This window comes from Podarcis erhardii (assembly GCF_964252035.2).
Source record: "Podarcis erhardii genome assembly, chromosome: 14".
Lineage (NCBI taxonomy): Eukaryota > Metazoa > Chordata > Lepidosauria > Squamata > Lacertidae > Podarcis > Podarcis erhardii.
In genome coordinates, this window is record NC_138503.1 from 38,940,336 (window position 1) to 38,955,462 (window position 15,127).

The 15,127-nt window shown below is 45.3% G+C and overlaps 2 protein-coding genes across 2 annotated transcripts; one reads left to right on the top strand and one right to left on the bottom strand.

Annotated features, from left to right (window-relative positions):
- Positions 1-652: 652 nt before the first annotated feature.
- Positions 653-9,497, bottom strand: EME2 (essential meiotic structure-specific endonuclease subunit 2). Its single transcript, XM_081839883.1, has 8 exons — positions 8,018-9,497; positions 7,565-7,701; positions 6,782-6,874; positions 4,388-4,512; positions 3,889-4,000; positions 2,710-2,825; positions 1,929-2,118; positions 653-937 (listed from the first exon to the last, which is right to left on the bottom strand). Exons 1-8 carry the CDS (start codon positions 8,493-8,495, stop codon positions 767-769), a joined length of 1,422 nt encoding a protein of 473 aa, XP_081696009.1. The 5' UTR covers positions 8,496-9,497; the 3' UTR covers positions 653-766.
- A 222-nt stretch (positions 9,498-9,719) lies between these two features.
- On the top strand, positions 9,720-14,875 carry MRPS34 (mitochondrial ribosomal protein S34). The gene is made up of 4 exons (XM_081840099.1): positions 9,720-9,827; positions 10,993-11,316; positions 12,411-12,453; positions 14,451-14,875. The coding sequence occupies exons 2-4, from the start codon at positions 10,999-11,001 to the stop codon at positions 14,732-14,734; spliced, it is 645 nt and encodes a 214-aa protein (XP_081696225.1). The 5' UTR covers positions 9,720-9,827; positions 10,993-10,998; the 3' UTR covers positions 14,735-14,875.
- The last annotated feature ends 252 nt before the right edge of the window (positions 14,876-15,127 follow it).

The following is a 15,127-nucleotide window of genomic DNA, read 5'->3' on the forward strand; positions in this document are numbered from 1 at the left end:
CTATCTCTTGCCCTTCACCAAATGGTCTCAGGGCAGGTTACATAAATTGCTGCAATTTCAAATAAAGGATTAATTAAAACTGCAAAACTAAACAGTCACACAAGCAGCAAAATAATAGGAGGGTAAAAATCCATTCACCCAAGTGTTGTGAATAGAGGAATGGCTTGACAACATATACAATGATGGTGTCATGAGTCCTTGAGCATATTGCACAACCTAGGGGCCATAACACAACACAGTTGCATACTCCACTGCCCCTCTAACATCACAAGGTGGTGGGACTTCTGACACTGCCATTCCTATGTATCTTTAACATTTGGGCCAGTTGAGATATCAACTGCTTTAGATTTAAAAAGGTAGGGGAACTAAAAGGGCACCAGGTGCTAAAATGAGACTCTTTGGTCCTAATTTGTGGCATGCTCTTACAATCACTATGGTGGCCTTTTTAATGGTAACTTGGTATAATTCTGATAGAAGGGAAACTCCATAAGGGCCTCTTGCAGGCCTACGTAGAGACAGGTGATCCTTTGGGTAACTTGGTCCAAGTGGGGCTAACACTACAAATTTGTATGAAGATATGAAAAGGCTATTGCAAGGCAATCCTCACTGAATGAGAATTTCAAGGGCAGGTGGAATAATTCAAGAGGCTTGATGGTATTTGTGCACATTTACTGCTTTCTAGAGGTCCATTCTGCAAAAACCAGCAATACAGAAAAAGAGGTTCAGTGATTAGAAAACATGAGATTCTGGCCTTTGACTATCTCACCTAGGCACTTAAGTCTAAAACAAGCTCTGGATTGGTAGATATCATGAAGAGGTAGACCCGACGGGACAAGTCTGGGCCAATCCGCCGCTCCCTCTCATTTTCATCACTTCTGACCAGAATGTCGCTTAGGAGGAGCTGTTTTTCTTTGTCTGTGCCACACTCTCTGTAGGCCTTAAAAAAAGGAAAAATAAATTGGCTACAGACAACCCTGATGATTTCCTCCAGTGTAGAATGTAGAGCCATTCTGAACCTATATTATGCCCTATTGGATTAAATAGGTGTTCAGTAATTGGAAAACCATTGATTCAACATGCAAAGAGAAGGTTATGTTGTTAGATCCTTATCAGGAAGAGTTGGGATAGTAATGATTTTATTATTTATACCCTGCCCATCTGGCTGGGTTTCCCCAGTCATTCTGGGCAGCTTACAGCATTTGTAAAACATCAAACATTAAAAACTTCCCGATACTGGTCTGCCTTCAGATGTCTTCTAAAAGTTACATATCTCCTTGACATGTGAAGGGAGGGCATTCCACAGGGAGAGTGCCGTTACCAAGAAGGCCTGCTTGATTTCCTGTAACTTTGTTTTTTGCAGTGAGGGAACCACCAGAAGACCCTTGGAGGACCTCAGTATCTGGGCTGAACAATGCGGGGTGGAGAGACTCCTTCAGGTATACTTGGCTGAGGCCGTTTAGGCTCAGTCGGTAGAGCACGAGAGTCTTACTCTCAGGGTTGTGGGTTCAAGCACCGCGTGGCTTGAGTCTTGAATTTTTGGTGCTTGAGTGTCCACGGAAGCTTTGCAACGTAGGAAAATGGGAGTAAACCAGAAGATGACTCTGTCTTCAGGGGACCCTAAGGGAGTCCCCCCATAATAAATAATATCTCGGTGGCAACTGAGCACACCCAAAGGGCACCAAATGCCAACTGACCGTTGGGAATAAAGCCCAGCCACATTTTGCTGTGGGTCTGTTGAGGCCCATTCAATTTACTTCTCTCCTCTGGAGCAGCAGGGGAGAAAGCCTTGGCCCTCTTCTCTGCAACAGCCCTCGAGATATTTTGAGGAGGGCTTGATCTGCCTACCTGCTTCGTGGCAGGTTTGCCTTCCTCCTCTCTGGAGGCCTGCTGATTAGCCAACGACAAAGCAATCCAAGATGTGAACTGACCTCTAGCAGCAGCTGTGGTGAAGGGTATGTTTTGGTGATGGCTGCTGCCATGGCAGGGCTGGTTCGGTTAAGCTGCTGGATTTGCCTCAGCCAGGCCTGTTGGAGTCCCGTCCCATCTTTCTGCACACGCACTCCACTGGCCCACCCACCATCAGCGCAGAAGGAGAAAGGCTGGTTTCCCTGCTGTTTCCTGTGGGAAGAGGCAAAAGGACAGGCTGCTTGAGATGAGATGTCTTTGAAAACCGAACAAAGCCCTCAGAATGTTCTAAGTGTTGCTCACTTACAAACCTCTGACTAATAGATAAACATGCAAGCATCTTCATATGCATAAACAATATTTCTGGAGAAAATCAAGTATCTCAGGAGGGGCATCCCTCCATGTGCATGTGAGAGAAACAACAGATGCCTCTTCTAAAACACAGTCCTATTATTTTTGAGTTAAAAATAAACTCCCCCAATTTGTCAGGAAGCAGTAGCAAAGAAAGTGTTCCTTTTTTCACCTGTTGCCTCAGAAGAAGAGTCGAGATGGCAAGGTATGGATTTTCTTCTTGCAAATGGTATCATATTACTAACATGCACCAAGTACATATGTGTGTGTCTCTATCAGTTTTTCTTCAATAAAGAATTGGGAGGCTTCCTTTTCATTCACGCTACTTGTGCACACATTAGAGGCATTTCGGCTTTATAAAACAGACACTTGCAGCTAAGGGGGTGGGGGTGGAGGGAAGAGCTTTGAAGAGAAACGAGGCTGCAAAGCTGATCTGTGGCAAAAGGCACTCACTTATATGGGCGCTGCGCAATAGCTTTGGTCATTGCAGAAATGTGCTGGGCAAACTCCTGCCATGTCTCCTGGAATGAGACACCGGTGTTACTCCAGAGTTGTAGCACCACCAGAGCCTGCAGGAGCAACAGGCAGACAGAATAAATAGGGATCATCTATGAACACAGACCTACATCCAACACAGTTACACTTAAGGCCACTGAAGTCCATGGACTTAAAGCATGCCCTAACTTTTGTGTCGCACTTGGGGCATAGCAAGGTTATCAGGAAAGCCTGATGTCAGTACTCAGCACTTTCAGGCAGCAAGCAAGGCCCCAGCACTCTTAAGAAGACTTACAGAATGCTGATACCCACCTGTCTTTGGTTCTCCCTGCCTTCCAATAGGATTCAGCTCTAGTGGCCGAATTTCAGCTAGCAAGGACTGTTTTGTTTTGCCCTCGTTGCATCAGTCCAGGGCATTGGGGTATGGGGGATAGCAGCCAATAGTGGGAGGCACTCTGTTTCAATAGTGGCTGCCATTTTGTTTTTCACACAGTGCTCTGGACTAATGCAACATCTGGAGGATTGTGGGGAAACAAAATAGTGGGCCAATGAGGCTGCTTTCCAGAGGAGCTCTGCCACTCCTTAGAAAAAAGAAGGAAGGAAGGAAGGAAGGAAGGAAGGAATAAATAAGGAAGGAAGGAAGGAAGGTCTGTCTCACCCCTCTGCTACACTACATGGTTAAGTTTCCATCTGTGAACCTTAAGAGGGGGCCTTTGGTTGCTGGCAAACCAGGACATAAAGGCAATGGCATTCCTCCATTTGCTCTCCGCATATGGTATCCACAAGAGTACTGTCTCTATGCATCATTTAGCTATCAAGGCTGCTGAACTATTGACAGAACTCTCCTTCAAGAATAAAGCAATCCTTTTTTATTTCTAGAATAACTTGCGTAAGAAAACCTTGCTCACCCACGTGGTTCAGGATCCTGTTCTCACAATGGCCAGCTAGATGCCTATATGGGAAGCCTGTAAGCAGGACCTGAGTAAAGAGCACTCCCCACTAGTGACTGTCAGCAACTGCAATTCAGAGGTGCATTCCCTCTGACAGTGGAAGCAAAACTGGCCATTGATAGCCTTGTCCCTCTTCTCCAAAAGCTCCTCCCCTTACAACTGACTCACTCCTGGTAATTGTATTCACCTCCTGTATTTGATGCTCTGTCATCAAAAGTTCTGGGCCAGGCTGGAATCCTGGCGCCTTCTCCTGCCCAGGATTCAGTGCTTCCTGCTGGTGTCCACGATGCTGGTTATACCTAAGCAGTTCAGATCAGAACAACAAATTGCTAGTTTTCAAGCTCTTGTGAGTGACGCGATTTACGTATCACAATGCTGGATTCTGGGGTCCAGAAGGGCTCTTCTGATGTTCTTACGAGTCATCTCTATTTTTCATGTAAAGTGCACTCAATAAAGCAGATCAAAATTACTTTATAATGTCTAAGCTCTCTTTATTTTTCTTTCTGTACGTTGCCTTTACCACCAGGAGAGAATTCAGTATTCTCATGAAGCAACATAGAGGTGGTGGGGATTAAACACGAGGCCTTCTGCATCCAAGTGTGTGCTCTACCACTGAGCTACTTGCCATGTGGAAGACAGGTCACTTCTCACCCCTAACTTAGCTGCCCCCCCCCCAATACATGTACCATTGGTAGGCATCTAGTCCAATGACTGCCACGCTGCAGGAGATTGCACAGTAATCTTTCGGGCTGCTAAAGGGCAACATTCGGGTGAGATCAGGCACATTCTGCTGCTTGCCAGGGCTCATGCTCTGAAATAAAAGAAGACAGTGTTACAGACATGCATACACAAGAAGCCTTTCCATAAGAACTTAAAAATAGTTTTTGGTCCAGCTAGGGAGGAGCTCAGCTAGTCCAGCCCCCAGCATGTGTAGAGTAATTTGTGTTAATTTTCTTAATTTAGATGTGGGTGTGTGGAGACAGTATATGCAGAGTTTGAGTTGCACAGCATTACAGTCCCTGTCACTTCCTGGGCATATCACTGGGGGATGCCAATGGTGTGAGCATGTTGTGACATAGCATGCATGTCAGTAAAGCTATGGCGACACCCAGGCTCTGCATTGGCTCTACATGGAGTTGCTTTTGAAAATGGTGTGGAAGCTCTAGCTAGTGCAAAAAGGGTTTGAGTGATGAACTCATTTATTACCACTATAATACATTTATGTTCTCATACCCTGCCACAATCCCACACTTAGAGAAACAAAGGAAACTGCCTTATACAGAGTCAGGCCCTTTGCCCGTTTCAATACCATCTACATCAAGTGGCAGCAGCTATCCAGAGTTTCAGGCAGGGGCTTCTCCCAGCTCAAATGAGACAGCAATGATTGAACCTGGAATCTTTTGCATGCATGCAAAGCAGGTGCTGTACAGATGAGCAGATGAACTATGGCCCTTCCTGGAAGTTGTCAAGCCATTGCTCCATCTAGCCTGGCAACAATTCTCCATGGTTTCAGGCAGGGGTCTCTGCCAGCCCTTTCAGGGAATGCTGCGGACTGAACATGCAAAAGAAGATGCTCTGCTACCATATTCAAAGAGATATAGGAATGCACTGCAAGTCATTTTGTTCAATGTTGTTGGCAGCCAGCTACTTCCTCCATCCCTTTCAGGTGCTTTTCTGAAGGGAGGGTTTTCTCTTTTGGAGAGAGAGAGAGGAGAAAGATGTGTGTGAGAAAAAGAGGGGGGCAGGAGCAGGAGAGACAGGGTGAAGGGGGGTGTATGTGTGGTCTCTGTGTGTGTGAAAGAGAGAGGGAGAGATGTGCTTGGGCAGAGAGAGGGATGTGAGTGAGAGGAGGCATGTGTGGTGTGTGAGATGCACATGTGTCTGGTCTGTATGCATGTGATGAGTTTATCCCAGATAGACCATAGCCGCTTTGTATATTTGCCCGGTAATCGGGAATGCTGTTAGGACAGTGGCAGCATCATTGTGTGGGGGCCAAAATCAGTCCACAGTCAGGATGAGGAAGATTTATCTCTCTTCCCATGGGAGGCATAGGCTTGGAGGATGACAACAATGAGTGCTCTCTCTCTTGTGTTATGCCACATCCCTATGCCAGCCATAGTTCTGTACATGGCCAAGTAGTTTTTCAGGTAACCTGCTCCCGAATTCTTTATATGTTAACAAGACTTTGAACATGGCCCAGTAGCTGACTGGCAGCCAGTTGTGATCTCTACTCGTCTAACAACTTTGCTCTATGCAAGAATCCCTGTTCTTCCCTGCTCACCTTTGGCCTTAATGCTTCCGGCACTCATCTCCTCTTGAATACTGCTTGCTGCAACCTAACTCTCTTAGTGCTGCCTCTCACTTACTTAGCTCTTCAACACCTGTGTAATAAGACAAAACTTCTAAAGCATACTCACATTTTTAGTAGGAGGTTCCCCACTTGCGCTTTAATGGATTATGGATTTTTATCACATCCTCAGAACAGTGATGTGTAGAGACAAACACATTCCAGTAAGAAGCTATGCCTAAGCCAGTGTGGTGTAGTGGTTAAGAGTGGTAGTCACGTAATCTGGGGAACCAGGTTCGTGTCTCTGCTCCTCCACATGCAGCTGCTGGGTGACCTTGGGCCAGTCACACTTCTTTGAAGTCTCTCAGCCCCACTCACCTCACAGAGTGTTTGTTGTGGGGGAGGAAGGGAAAGGAGAATGTTAGCCGCTTTGAGACTCCTTAAAGGGAGTGAAAAGCGGGATATCAAATCCAAACTCTTCTTCTTCTTCTTCTTCAATCTAAACAGATTTACTAAGGAGTAAGTCCCACTGATAACAGTAGGGCTGTAACTGTTACACTTGACTGTAGCAGTCAATTGTTCAAATGAAACATCTGAATTCAAACCCACCCACCCCAAATTCCAGGCCCAGAAATTGTCCTTAAATAAGCTTAGGACACCTCTACAACATGCTTCTGCCACCCTCAGAAGTACTCCTCAATGCAATCCATGGGGTTTGCTGAGAGTGGCCATAGGACAGTGCTATCTAGGTGGCATATTTAAACAGCAGATACAGGAGACGCTATTACCATACCTGCATTAAAGAGTAGAGGCGTCTGAGAAAATCCCAAGGCTCTAGTAAGAACACGATCTCCCTTTCATCTTCAGCCTTTTCCTGGGGGCCATCCTACAGAAACAAAGTCAACCATTTTGTCAGTACAGACAAAAGGCTCTTTCCCCACAGAGCATAATTTGGTTATGTGGCATTGACTGCCACAATATGTATGTAAGCAACTTCTCTGGCTTGAAACAAGGATGGGGAGCCTGAGGTCCTCCAGATGTTGCAACACTGGGAGTACTACGAGTTCCCCATTCCTGCTTTAAAAAGAGATTAGCCAAATTCATGGAGGCCTATTAATGACTACTACATACAGTCATGTACTAATAATCACTACTAAATGGAACCTCCAGACTGAAGGCATGTTACTGAAAACCATTTGCTAGGAGATTATTAGCTTCACACATCACTTGCTGACTTACAGAACCATTCCAGAAGGAAATAAATGGTATTTTTAAAAATCCTTTAAAACTACTACTACTCCATCTAGATCCCTGAAAGTCTTAACAAACCTGGTTTGATACTGGCCATGCTCGACTACTAGCCCTATTTTGCAGAAGGATCCATTTTAAAGTTGCTTCTATGTTTGGCATACATATAAATACATTATCAGCTCAAGTTCTATTTTTAAGTTGCTTGTTTTTCTGCCTGCCTACAAGCACTATTAACAGCAGATGAGCAGAATCAGGAAATGAGTTAAAGACATTCCATATTTCACCTGTGCCTTGCCTAGCTAACAGCTGAGTTTCGAATACTTACCATGCAAGACATACTACTGGAGAGATCTCTCTTCCAGGTTATGCTGTGTGGAACTGCCTGAGGTTCAATGTGGTATTTACACTCCAAAGAATCTAAAGCTCCCAGCAAAGCATCTGAACCAGGATCCTCTAGAAGACCTGATGGGCAAGGATCATACAAGTGGCCTGATTCACATCTTAACTGTATTATACAGCACTATGGGTCAGTGTCCCAAGCACTCTCCTCTAGACCTCAACATACCTAGTGCCAAGAGAGTAAAAAATTCCACTTGCTCTGTGAACCACCAGTGACAATGCTGCAATGGATAGAAGCAGCTACAACAGAACCCAGCAACAAGCTGCATGCAAGAGGCCTCCTATTCCCAGGTCAAAATCTACTGGTAAATTTGCAATAAATCAGGCAGAGGGATCAATTCCCAACTGTTTAAAAACAGCACCAAAATAAAAGCCCTACCTGGGTCCACACATACAGTCATGTACTTCATACACTGATCAGGCCGTAAAGATTTCAAGGCAGCTGCGGCTTCCTTTCGTCTCTCTTTTTCTAGTGCATACTGCTTTTTCTTCCTCATTTTCTCTTCTTTTTGCAGTTTCCTTTCAAGCGTTCTGTCTTTCACTTTGGTCTGCACTGATCTTGGTCCTTTAGGAGGCTGATTTTTCTTCTTTTTCTCTGGACTGGGAGAGCAAGATGCTACTTGGGGCACTAATGTAAGCAAAGGCAACTCTTTGGGTTCACCTGGACTTATGCATGTTTCCAACTTTTCTTTGCCCAGGTGGTCCCAAACACCAGCTGCCACATGACTCACAACAGCCACAGAGTCCTGCAATTCGATGTCACTGCCTCCTTCAGAATCAGAGATCTCCCAAGTAATGGCTCTTCTGACAAGCTGGCTGGTTCTGTCAAGAGCGTCAAGCTTTTTACATTCCTCCATGGTTTAATTTATCCTCATACACTGCCTCTTAAGAAAGTTTGTTCAGGAATGCAGAAGCATTTGCAGAGTCCCAGGCAGATTTGCAACATATCCAAAGATATTTTAAAGAACCTCAGACAAGAAATTTCCATGAGGATGCCACAAGTTCAAAACTCACCTGATCATCATTAGAAGCAACCCACAGTTTTAAGAATAATCAGACAGAAACTGCCATTACCAAGTCAACAACTTTTCAAGTAGTTTTATATATGCACACATATAAACGTAAAAACCTCACAACCATATGAAAAGCACAGATTCCTAGGAGGCTGTACAATTTTCAGTACCACAGTTAACTAGGGGAACCCACGACCTTTTCTAGAAGCGGAAATACCATACTTAGAAGATGAAAGCAACCCTGGCCCTCCTCCAATTCCAAGGCAGCAGACCAATTCTCCTCTTTCCCCACCCAACTGCTGAGACTGTATAATAGTCAAACCATTTTTCTCTTTTTTAAGACTCTGCTGCTTCGCATTTCTAAGGACATATTTGTTATGCGCTATAACTGAACCACCGTCCCTTCACTGCGAATCCCGCGTTCAGTCTGCCTTCCCTCAGTAACCCAACCTCAACAAAGACAAAACCTATTATCTGGTCGGTTGAGGGATAATAGAGAGTAGCTCCAAGGGATCACCCAACTCAGAATTGGGGAGTTAAACCCCAAGAGCTCCACAACATCCCTCCCACAAGCCTACCAACCACAATAGCACCAAGAAAGGTGCACCCCTGCACCGCTTTCATTAGCAAAAGAAGCTATGACAGAGAAGCTTCTCTGCGGTCCGGTCTTTTAAACGGTCCCTGCGGAAAGAGGTTGCTGCGCGGGGGGAGTTCCGCTCGGTGCTTTTCTTCCACCCCTAAAAAATAAATAAATGCCACCAAGCCGGGAAGGGGCAAGTTCCAGGGGACTGGGTTGCGGCGGAAGATGTAAGGAAGTACTCTGAAAGAATTGGCCTCCACACGGACTTAAAATAAGAGTCCACCGAGAATAGAGTGGAAGTGTTGCCTACCGGACGATTTATTGAGAAGGCCCGCCCTTGCTTAGAGCGCCTGTAAAGTTCAATGAAGAAGAAAGCGGAAATGTTTCCTACCGGACTATTTACAAAGCGGGCCCTGCTTCCTAGAGCGTCTACGGTCTGTAGCCAACCTCTACGCGTTTAGTCATAGAGTTAGCAAGTTATTACGGGTTCACACACACACAAAAGGAGCGGAAATGTTGCGCACCGGATGATTTAGCGAGTTGGATCGCCTATGTTAGAGCGGTTGGATCAAGCAGTTGGTGTTAAGTGGTGAAAGGTAAGGTGGCTGGATAAGGGAGGAATGATTGTGGGGTGGAAATTCCACTTTTTATTTATTTTATTGAGTTAATGGCTGGGAGGGCATTCGCATCATGGTGTCCTAGGTCCTAGTCTGAAACTCTAACCACTATGCTACACTGCTTCTGCTCCCAACCCGCGCATGGTTCGGATCATAGCTGTCAGCTTTCAGATTTGAAAATAAGGGATCAGCAGCCTCACCTGTCCCGGGGAAAGTCTATGGGATATCTAACAATCCGGAATAGCAATGGGAAGCAGCAGGAAATGGCACTGGAATAAGGGAATTTCCTGCAAAAAAGGGAAGGTTGACAGCTATGGTTTGGATGCATGGCATGTAGCCACCAAAAGCAGACCCTCCAAGTGTCCCTATTTTCCAGGGATTTCCCTGATTTAGAGAAGCCGTCCCGGTTTCTGATCTGATCCCAGAATGTCCCGCTTTTCCTTAAGACGCCCCTATTTTCACTGGAGAAATGTTGGAGGGTATGCAGAAGCCAGGCATTCAGTATTGTGGTTCCAATCCTGTGGAACCCTGCTGAACTGCAGGCATGTTAAGGTAGTTTTCCAAGATGTGTTTTAATTATTCTTATTTATTTGTATGAAACATATTATTTATTCACTTATTACATTTGTATACCACCTTTCCCTACAAGGTGATGTGCCCGGTTCTCTTCCTCCCTATTTTACCTTCACTACAACCCTTTGTAGTAGTTTAGGCTGAGAGACACTAATTGGCCCAGGGTCAATCAGTGTGCTTCATGACTGAGTGGGCATTTAAATCCCTCATTATTAACATTCAGAAGGAATTTTAAAATACTATTGTTCAGCCACACAGTTGATGGCTGAGAGATACAGTTTCTGGCTACCTTGAAGTTATAGGCTGTGACAGTATGTGACTTTTTAAAAAACGTGTTTATTAGATGTGCTAAATGCTTTTAGATGCTTTCAAGTCATTTTTAAATGCATTCTTTTGTTTTAATGGTATTATTTTATTGCTTTGCTGTTTGCGACCCTGGGCATCTCTGGAAGGAAGGGTGGGATGGAAATATAATAAATGATTATCTAGTGAGCTGAGTGGATATTTCAGCCTGTGTCTCCCTGAGACACAATTCCAACATACTAACCTCACCTATGTTTTCATTTCTCAGACAGCCATGGCTCGCAAGAAAGTCCACCGCCCGATCGCAGCAATGGCCAAGAAGGTCCGTGAGTACTTGGCCCTGAAGAATAAGCCTCGAGACTCTGAGCGCTATGCGGTGGACTATGAGAAAATGACCCGTGCTTACACAGGCAAGCTGCTGCCTGTCCTGGCCTGGGAGGATGTGAGGAACGAGAACCGGCTCTTCACCCTACTCAGCCGGCTGCGTCTCTTTGGCGTTGGGCGGATGGTCACACGCAAATCCTGGTTATGGCAGTATGACGAACCTTGTTATTGGGTTATCACCAAAGTGAAGGTGGATTACACAGCCGAGGTGAGTGTTTTTTTTTACTGGAAGGGGGGTGTAAGGATTGGGTCCCCCATGATAAATGTCCCTTTCAGAGAGTGCAGATTTAGCAATTAAAGTGGATTAATGAGAACATAAGTGTCAGGAGTTCAGCCTACACTTGAGTAGGACTCTGGCAGCGACACATGCCCAACTGGCATGTTCCCTCCCTCCTGGTCGATCGTTTGGGAGCTTCAAAAGCTTTCTTCAGCCCGAACATCAAAGCGACTGATTCCAACCAACACCGGCACACTTAGGGATCCACAGAGTCTTTGAGCATCATGCGTGACAGACCTCAGCAACTCAGCATTTTGGCTAATCTACTTTATTTACATATAAACACACATGGAGCACTGCAACATGGCTCCCTCTCTCTCTAGCATCAGACAGCAAAGAGAATGAACAAAGGACAATAGTCCAACTTCATGGAACACAGTAACACAAACATCCTGTCTCCGTCATTTCCCACTCTGTGGAGTCAAAACATATACCATCATGTGAAAGACAAAAATCCCATGACTGCAATAATAGATCAGGAATTCTAACAATAAAATGAGCTTGCTGGGTTGGGCCAGTGGGCCATCCAATTCAGTATCCTGTTTGCACAGTGGCCAAGCAGATGGCTATGCGAAGACTTCAAGCTGGGCATGAGCTCAGCAGCACTCTGCCCACCTGCGATTCCCAGAAACTGCTACTCAGAGGTACAATGCCTCTGACAGTGGAGGTAGAGCATAGTCAGTATGGCTAGTAGCCATTGATAGCTTTATTCTCCATGAATTGAAAGCCATTTGAAGTGCTCTGTTGTCTTAGGCCAATGTATCCAATTCTGGCAATAGAAAGGGGATGGGGAACTGCACTGAAGAGTGGGGGTTGAAGAAATTATTTGTAGGAAGATGTATAAACACCCTGGAAGCAAATTGGGGTGAATGCTCATTGTCATATAAACCATCTCACAAACAATTCAGAACGAATGCTTCATTAAAAAAGGACTCTTCTTCCCAGAGGAGTCCAGGGTGCCATGTACATGTAAGCATATGTATTTCTACATGTGTAAAATACAAAATACAAATTCTCTGTTACAGAATATGGATCATGGAAAAGCCTGGGGCTACTTGACGTTCCGAGGTAAGAGAAGAGCTGCTTTGAGAGGCTTTAACAATTAATCCCTTTCCCCCAGTGTTAAGAAACTGAAATTTGAAAGCTAGGAGCTAAATGGCACCTTAAACCTAGGTCACAGGTGTCATAACAGAATGTCTAGGCGCACTTTTTGAAATATAAGTATACAAAGCTGAACATGAATGAACTGCAGCTAAAATCTTATGTTCATTTTTCACATGGTCATCTGAAGACTGCAAAAAACAAAGCCGTGCTTCCCCTGCCCACCCCCTTAACATTCTTAAGAATATTATGCTGAATAAAACGCTGCCTTTCTGTAAGGTCAGCTGAGAGGCAGAATCGATCAGCTTACCTGACACTGCAGTGATTTCTTGAAAGTCGAGGAGGCAGGAATTTCTCCTCCCACACCTCAGCACCAGCAGTGGTAGTTTTAATCTGAAATCTTAGGCGCAGTACTGCACCCAGAGCTCAGAAATTGCTCGTGCTAATGAAATTCCCAGTTGCAAAATGCACCTGGAATAATGGGAGTTTCGAACACTGCTTTTTCCAGGGAACTCTGAGAAATGTGACTCTGTGAGGGGAGCAGGGGTCTGCTAACAACTCTCAGCACCTTTAGCAAACTATGCTCAGGTTTCTTTGGTGAAAGCCGTGACTGTTTAAAGTTGTATGATATTGCTTTAAATCAGGGGTCAGCAAACTTTTTTAGCAGGGGGCCGGCCCCCTGTCAGTCAGACCTTGTGGGGGGCCGGACTATATTGGGGGGGAATGAACAAATTCCTGTGCCCCACAAATAATCCAGATGCATTTTAAATAAAAGCATACATTCTACTCATGTAAAAACACCAGACAGGCCCCACAAATAACCCAGAGATGCATTTTAAATAAAAGGACACATTCTACTCATGTAAAAACACGCTGATTCCCGGACTGTCCGATTGGGCCGGATCCGGCCCCTGGGCCTTAGTTTGCCTACCCATGCTTTAAATACATAGTGCAAATGGGGCCTTATTTAAGAAACCCAATGGGTTCTGAGATTAACAAGCATTGCCTTAGGCCAATGGTGAAGAATTTTTGGCCATGGACCTAACTAGTTTCTGATTTGGTCTCCAACACTTGCTTCCTCAAGCACTATGCCCTACCCCATATATTAGGCTTCCTCAACCTCGGCCCTCCAGATGTTTTTGGCCTACAATTCCCATGATCCCTAGCTATCATGACCGGTGGTCAGGGATGATGGGAACTGTAGTCTCAAAACATCTGGAGGGCCAAGTCTGAGGAAGCCTGCCATACATGGTGTCAATTTTGATCTCAGGTGTGGGCCCCGGTGAAGACATGGCTGCAAGAGAACAATTGACAGTTGCATTCTAAGGCTCCTAATCAGAGCTTCCAGGTGAAGTTTATCGCTGCCAACAGCAGGACTTGGGAGTCGTGATGACATCAGATGACTGACAAGTGGGTGGCTCTGCCCACCATCAAAGTAAACAGGCTGGGGAACTTGGAGTCCACGTCTCCATCCAGATCCTTTCCCACACCCCTGCCTTCGACTGTGCAGGGTCAAATATATATTTGTGTTCATGGGGGCTAGAAGCCTCCCTTTGTTTGAAACAGAAAAGAAATAGAAGTTGAGATTCTGGGACAAGTTCCACATTCTGTATTTAGCCTGTGCTCCTGCAGAATTGTTGTATATGCAAGGGGTCTAATGTAGGGTTACCTGGGAGTAAGGCCTATTGAACTCAGTGAAACTTACTTTTGAGTTGGCATCCCTAGGCCTGCACTGAAACTCTTGGGCGTTCTTTAGCTACTTGATGGCTACAGAAGTTGTGACTAGGCGGCAGCTCAATTTTGACCCTACTTACCTGGGTCACTTGTGGATGACGGATGCCCTGCAGGTCACTGCCACCTGTGTGTGGGGGTGTGTGTGTTTGTGTGTGTGAAATGTAGGAATGTGAACATTTCCTGTGTGTGATTTGCCCATAGCTCTCTTCACCGTGTCAACTTCTCCTTAGGCAAAACAGAAAGCGAAGTGAAAGAAATCGACAAGGCCATGTATCACGACTGGCGCATGGTACCAAGGCATGAGGAGGAGGCCTTTAAGATTTTCACGCCTGTGGAGGAGGAAACGGTTCGCTACGTCCCCTACCCACCACTACTGCGGGCCATGATCCTCGCTCAGCAGCGGCAGGATAACCTGAGCACTGAAGAGCCCATGCTGGACCTGGAGAGGCCCCTTTTCTTCCCAAGAGAGTACTTTGCAAATCCTAAGAAGCAAGCCGAAGGAACGCCAGTGTGAAGACCTTACAGAGCATTGTTTGTTTTTACTAGTTCTTCATATTTATTTTTGATTTTTCATTAAAAAATTACGTTTGGAGGACATTCATGTATCTTTTAATAACAGAATGTATTGCAATAAATGCCGGAGCTCAGAATCTTTCATGGGTGTGATTAATCCTTGAACGATCTCATTTTGCCTCTCTTTTTGCGCTGTCAGTGTTGGCAGCTTGATGAAATATGAGCCACCATCCCTGCTCTTACGCCCCGATGCCTAGATTGAAATAAAGCCTGTGGATTTCAATGGAGCCTACCTCTAGGCATGCATTGTTCTAATTATAACTAAATTAAGGTAAAGGTAAAGGGACCCCTGACCATTAGGACCAGTCGTGGCCGACTCTGGGGTTGCGGTGCT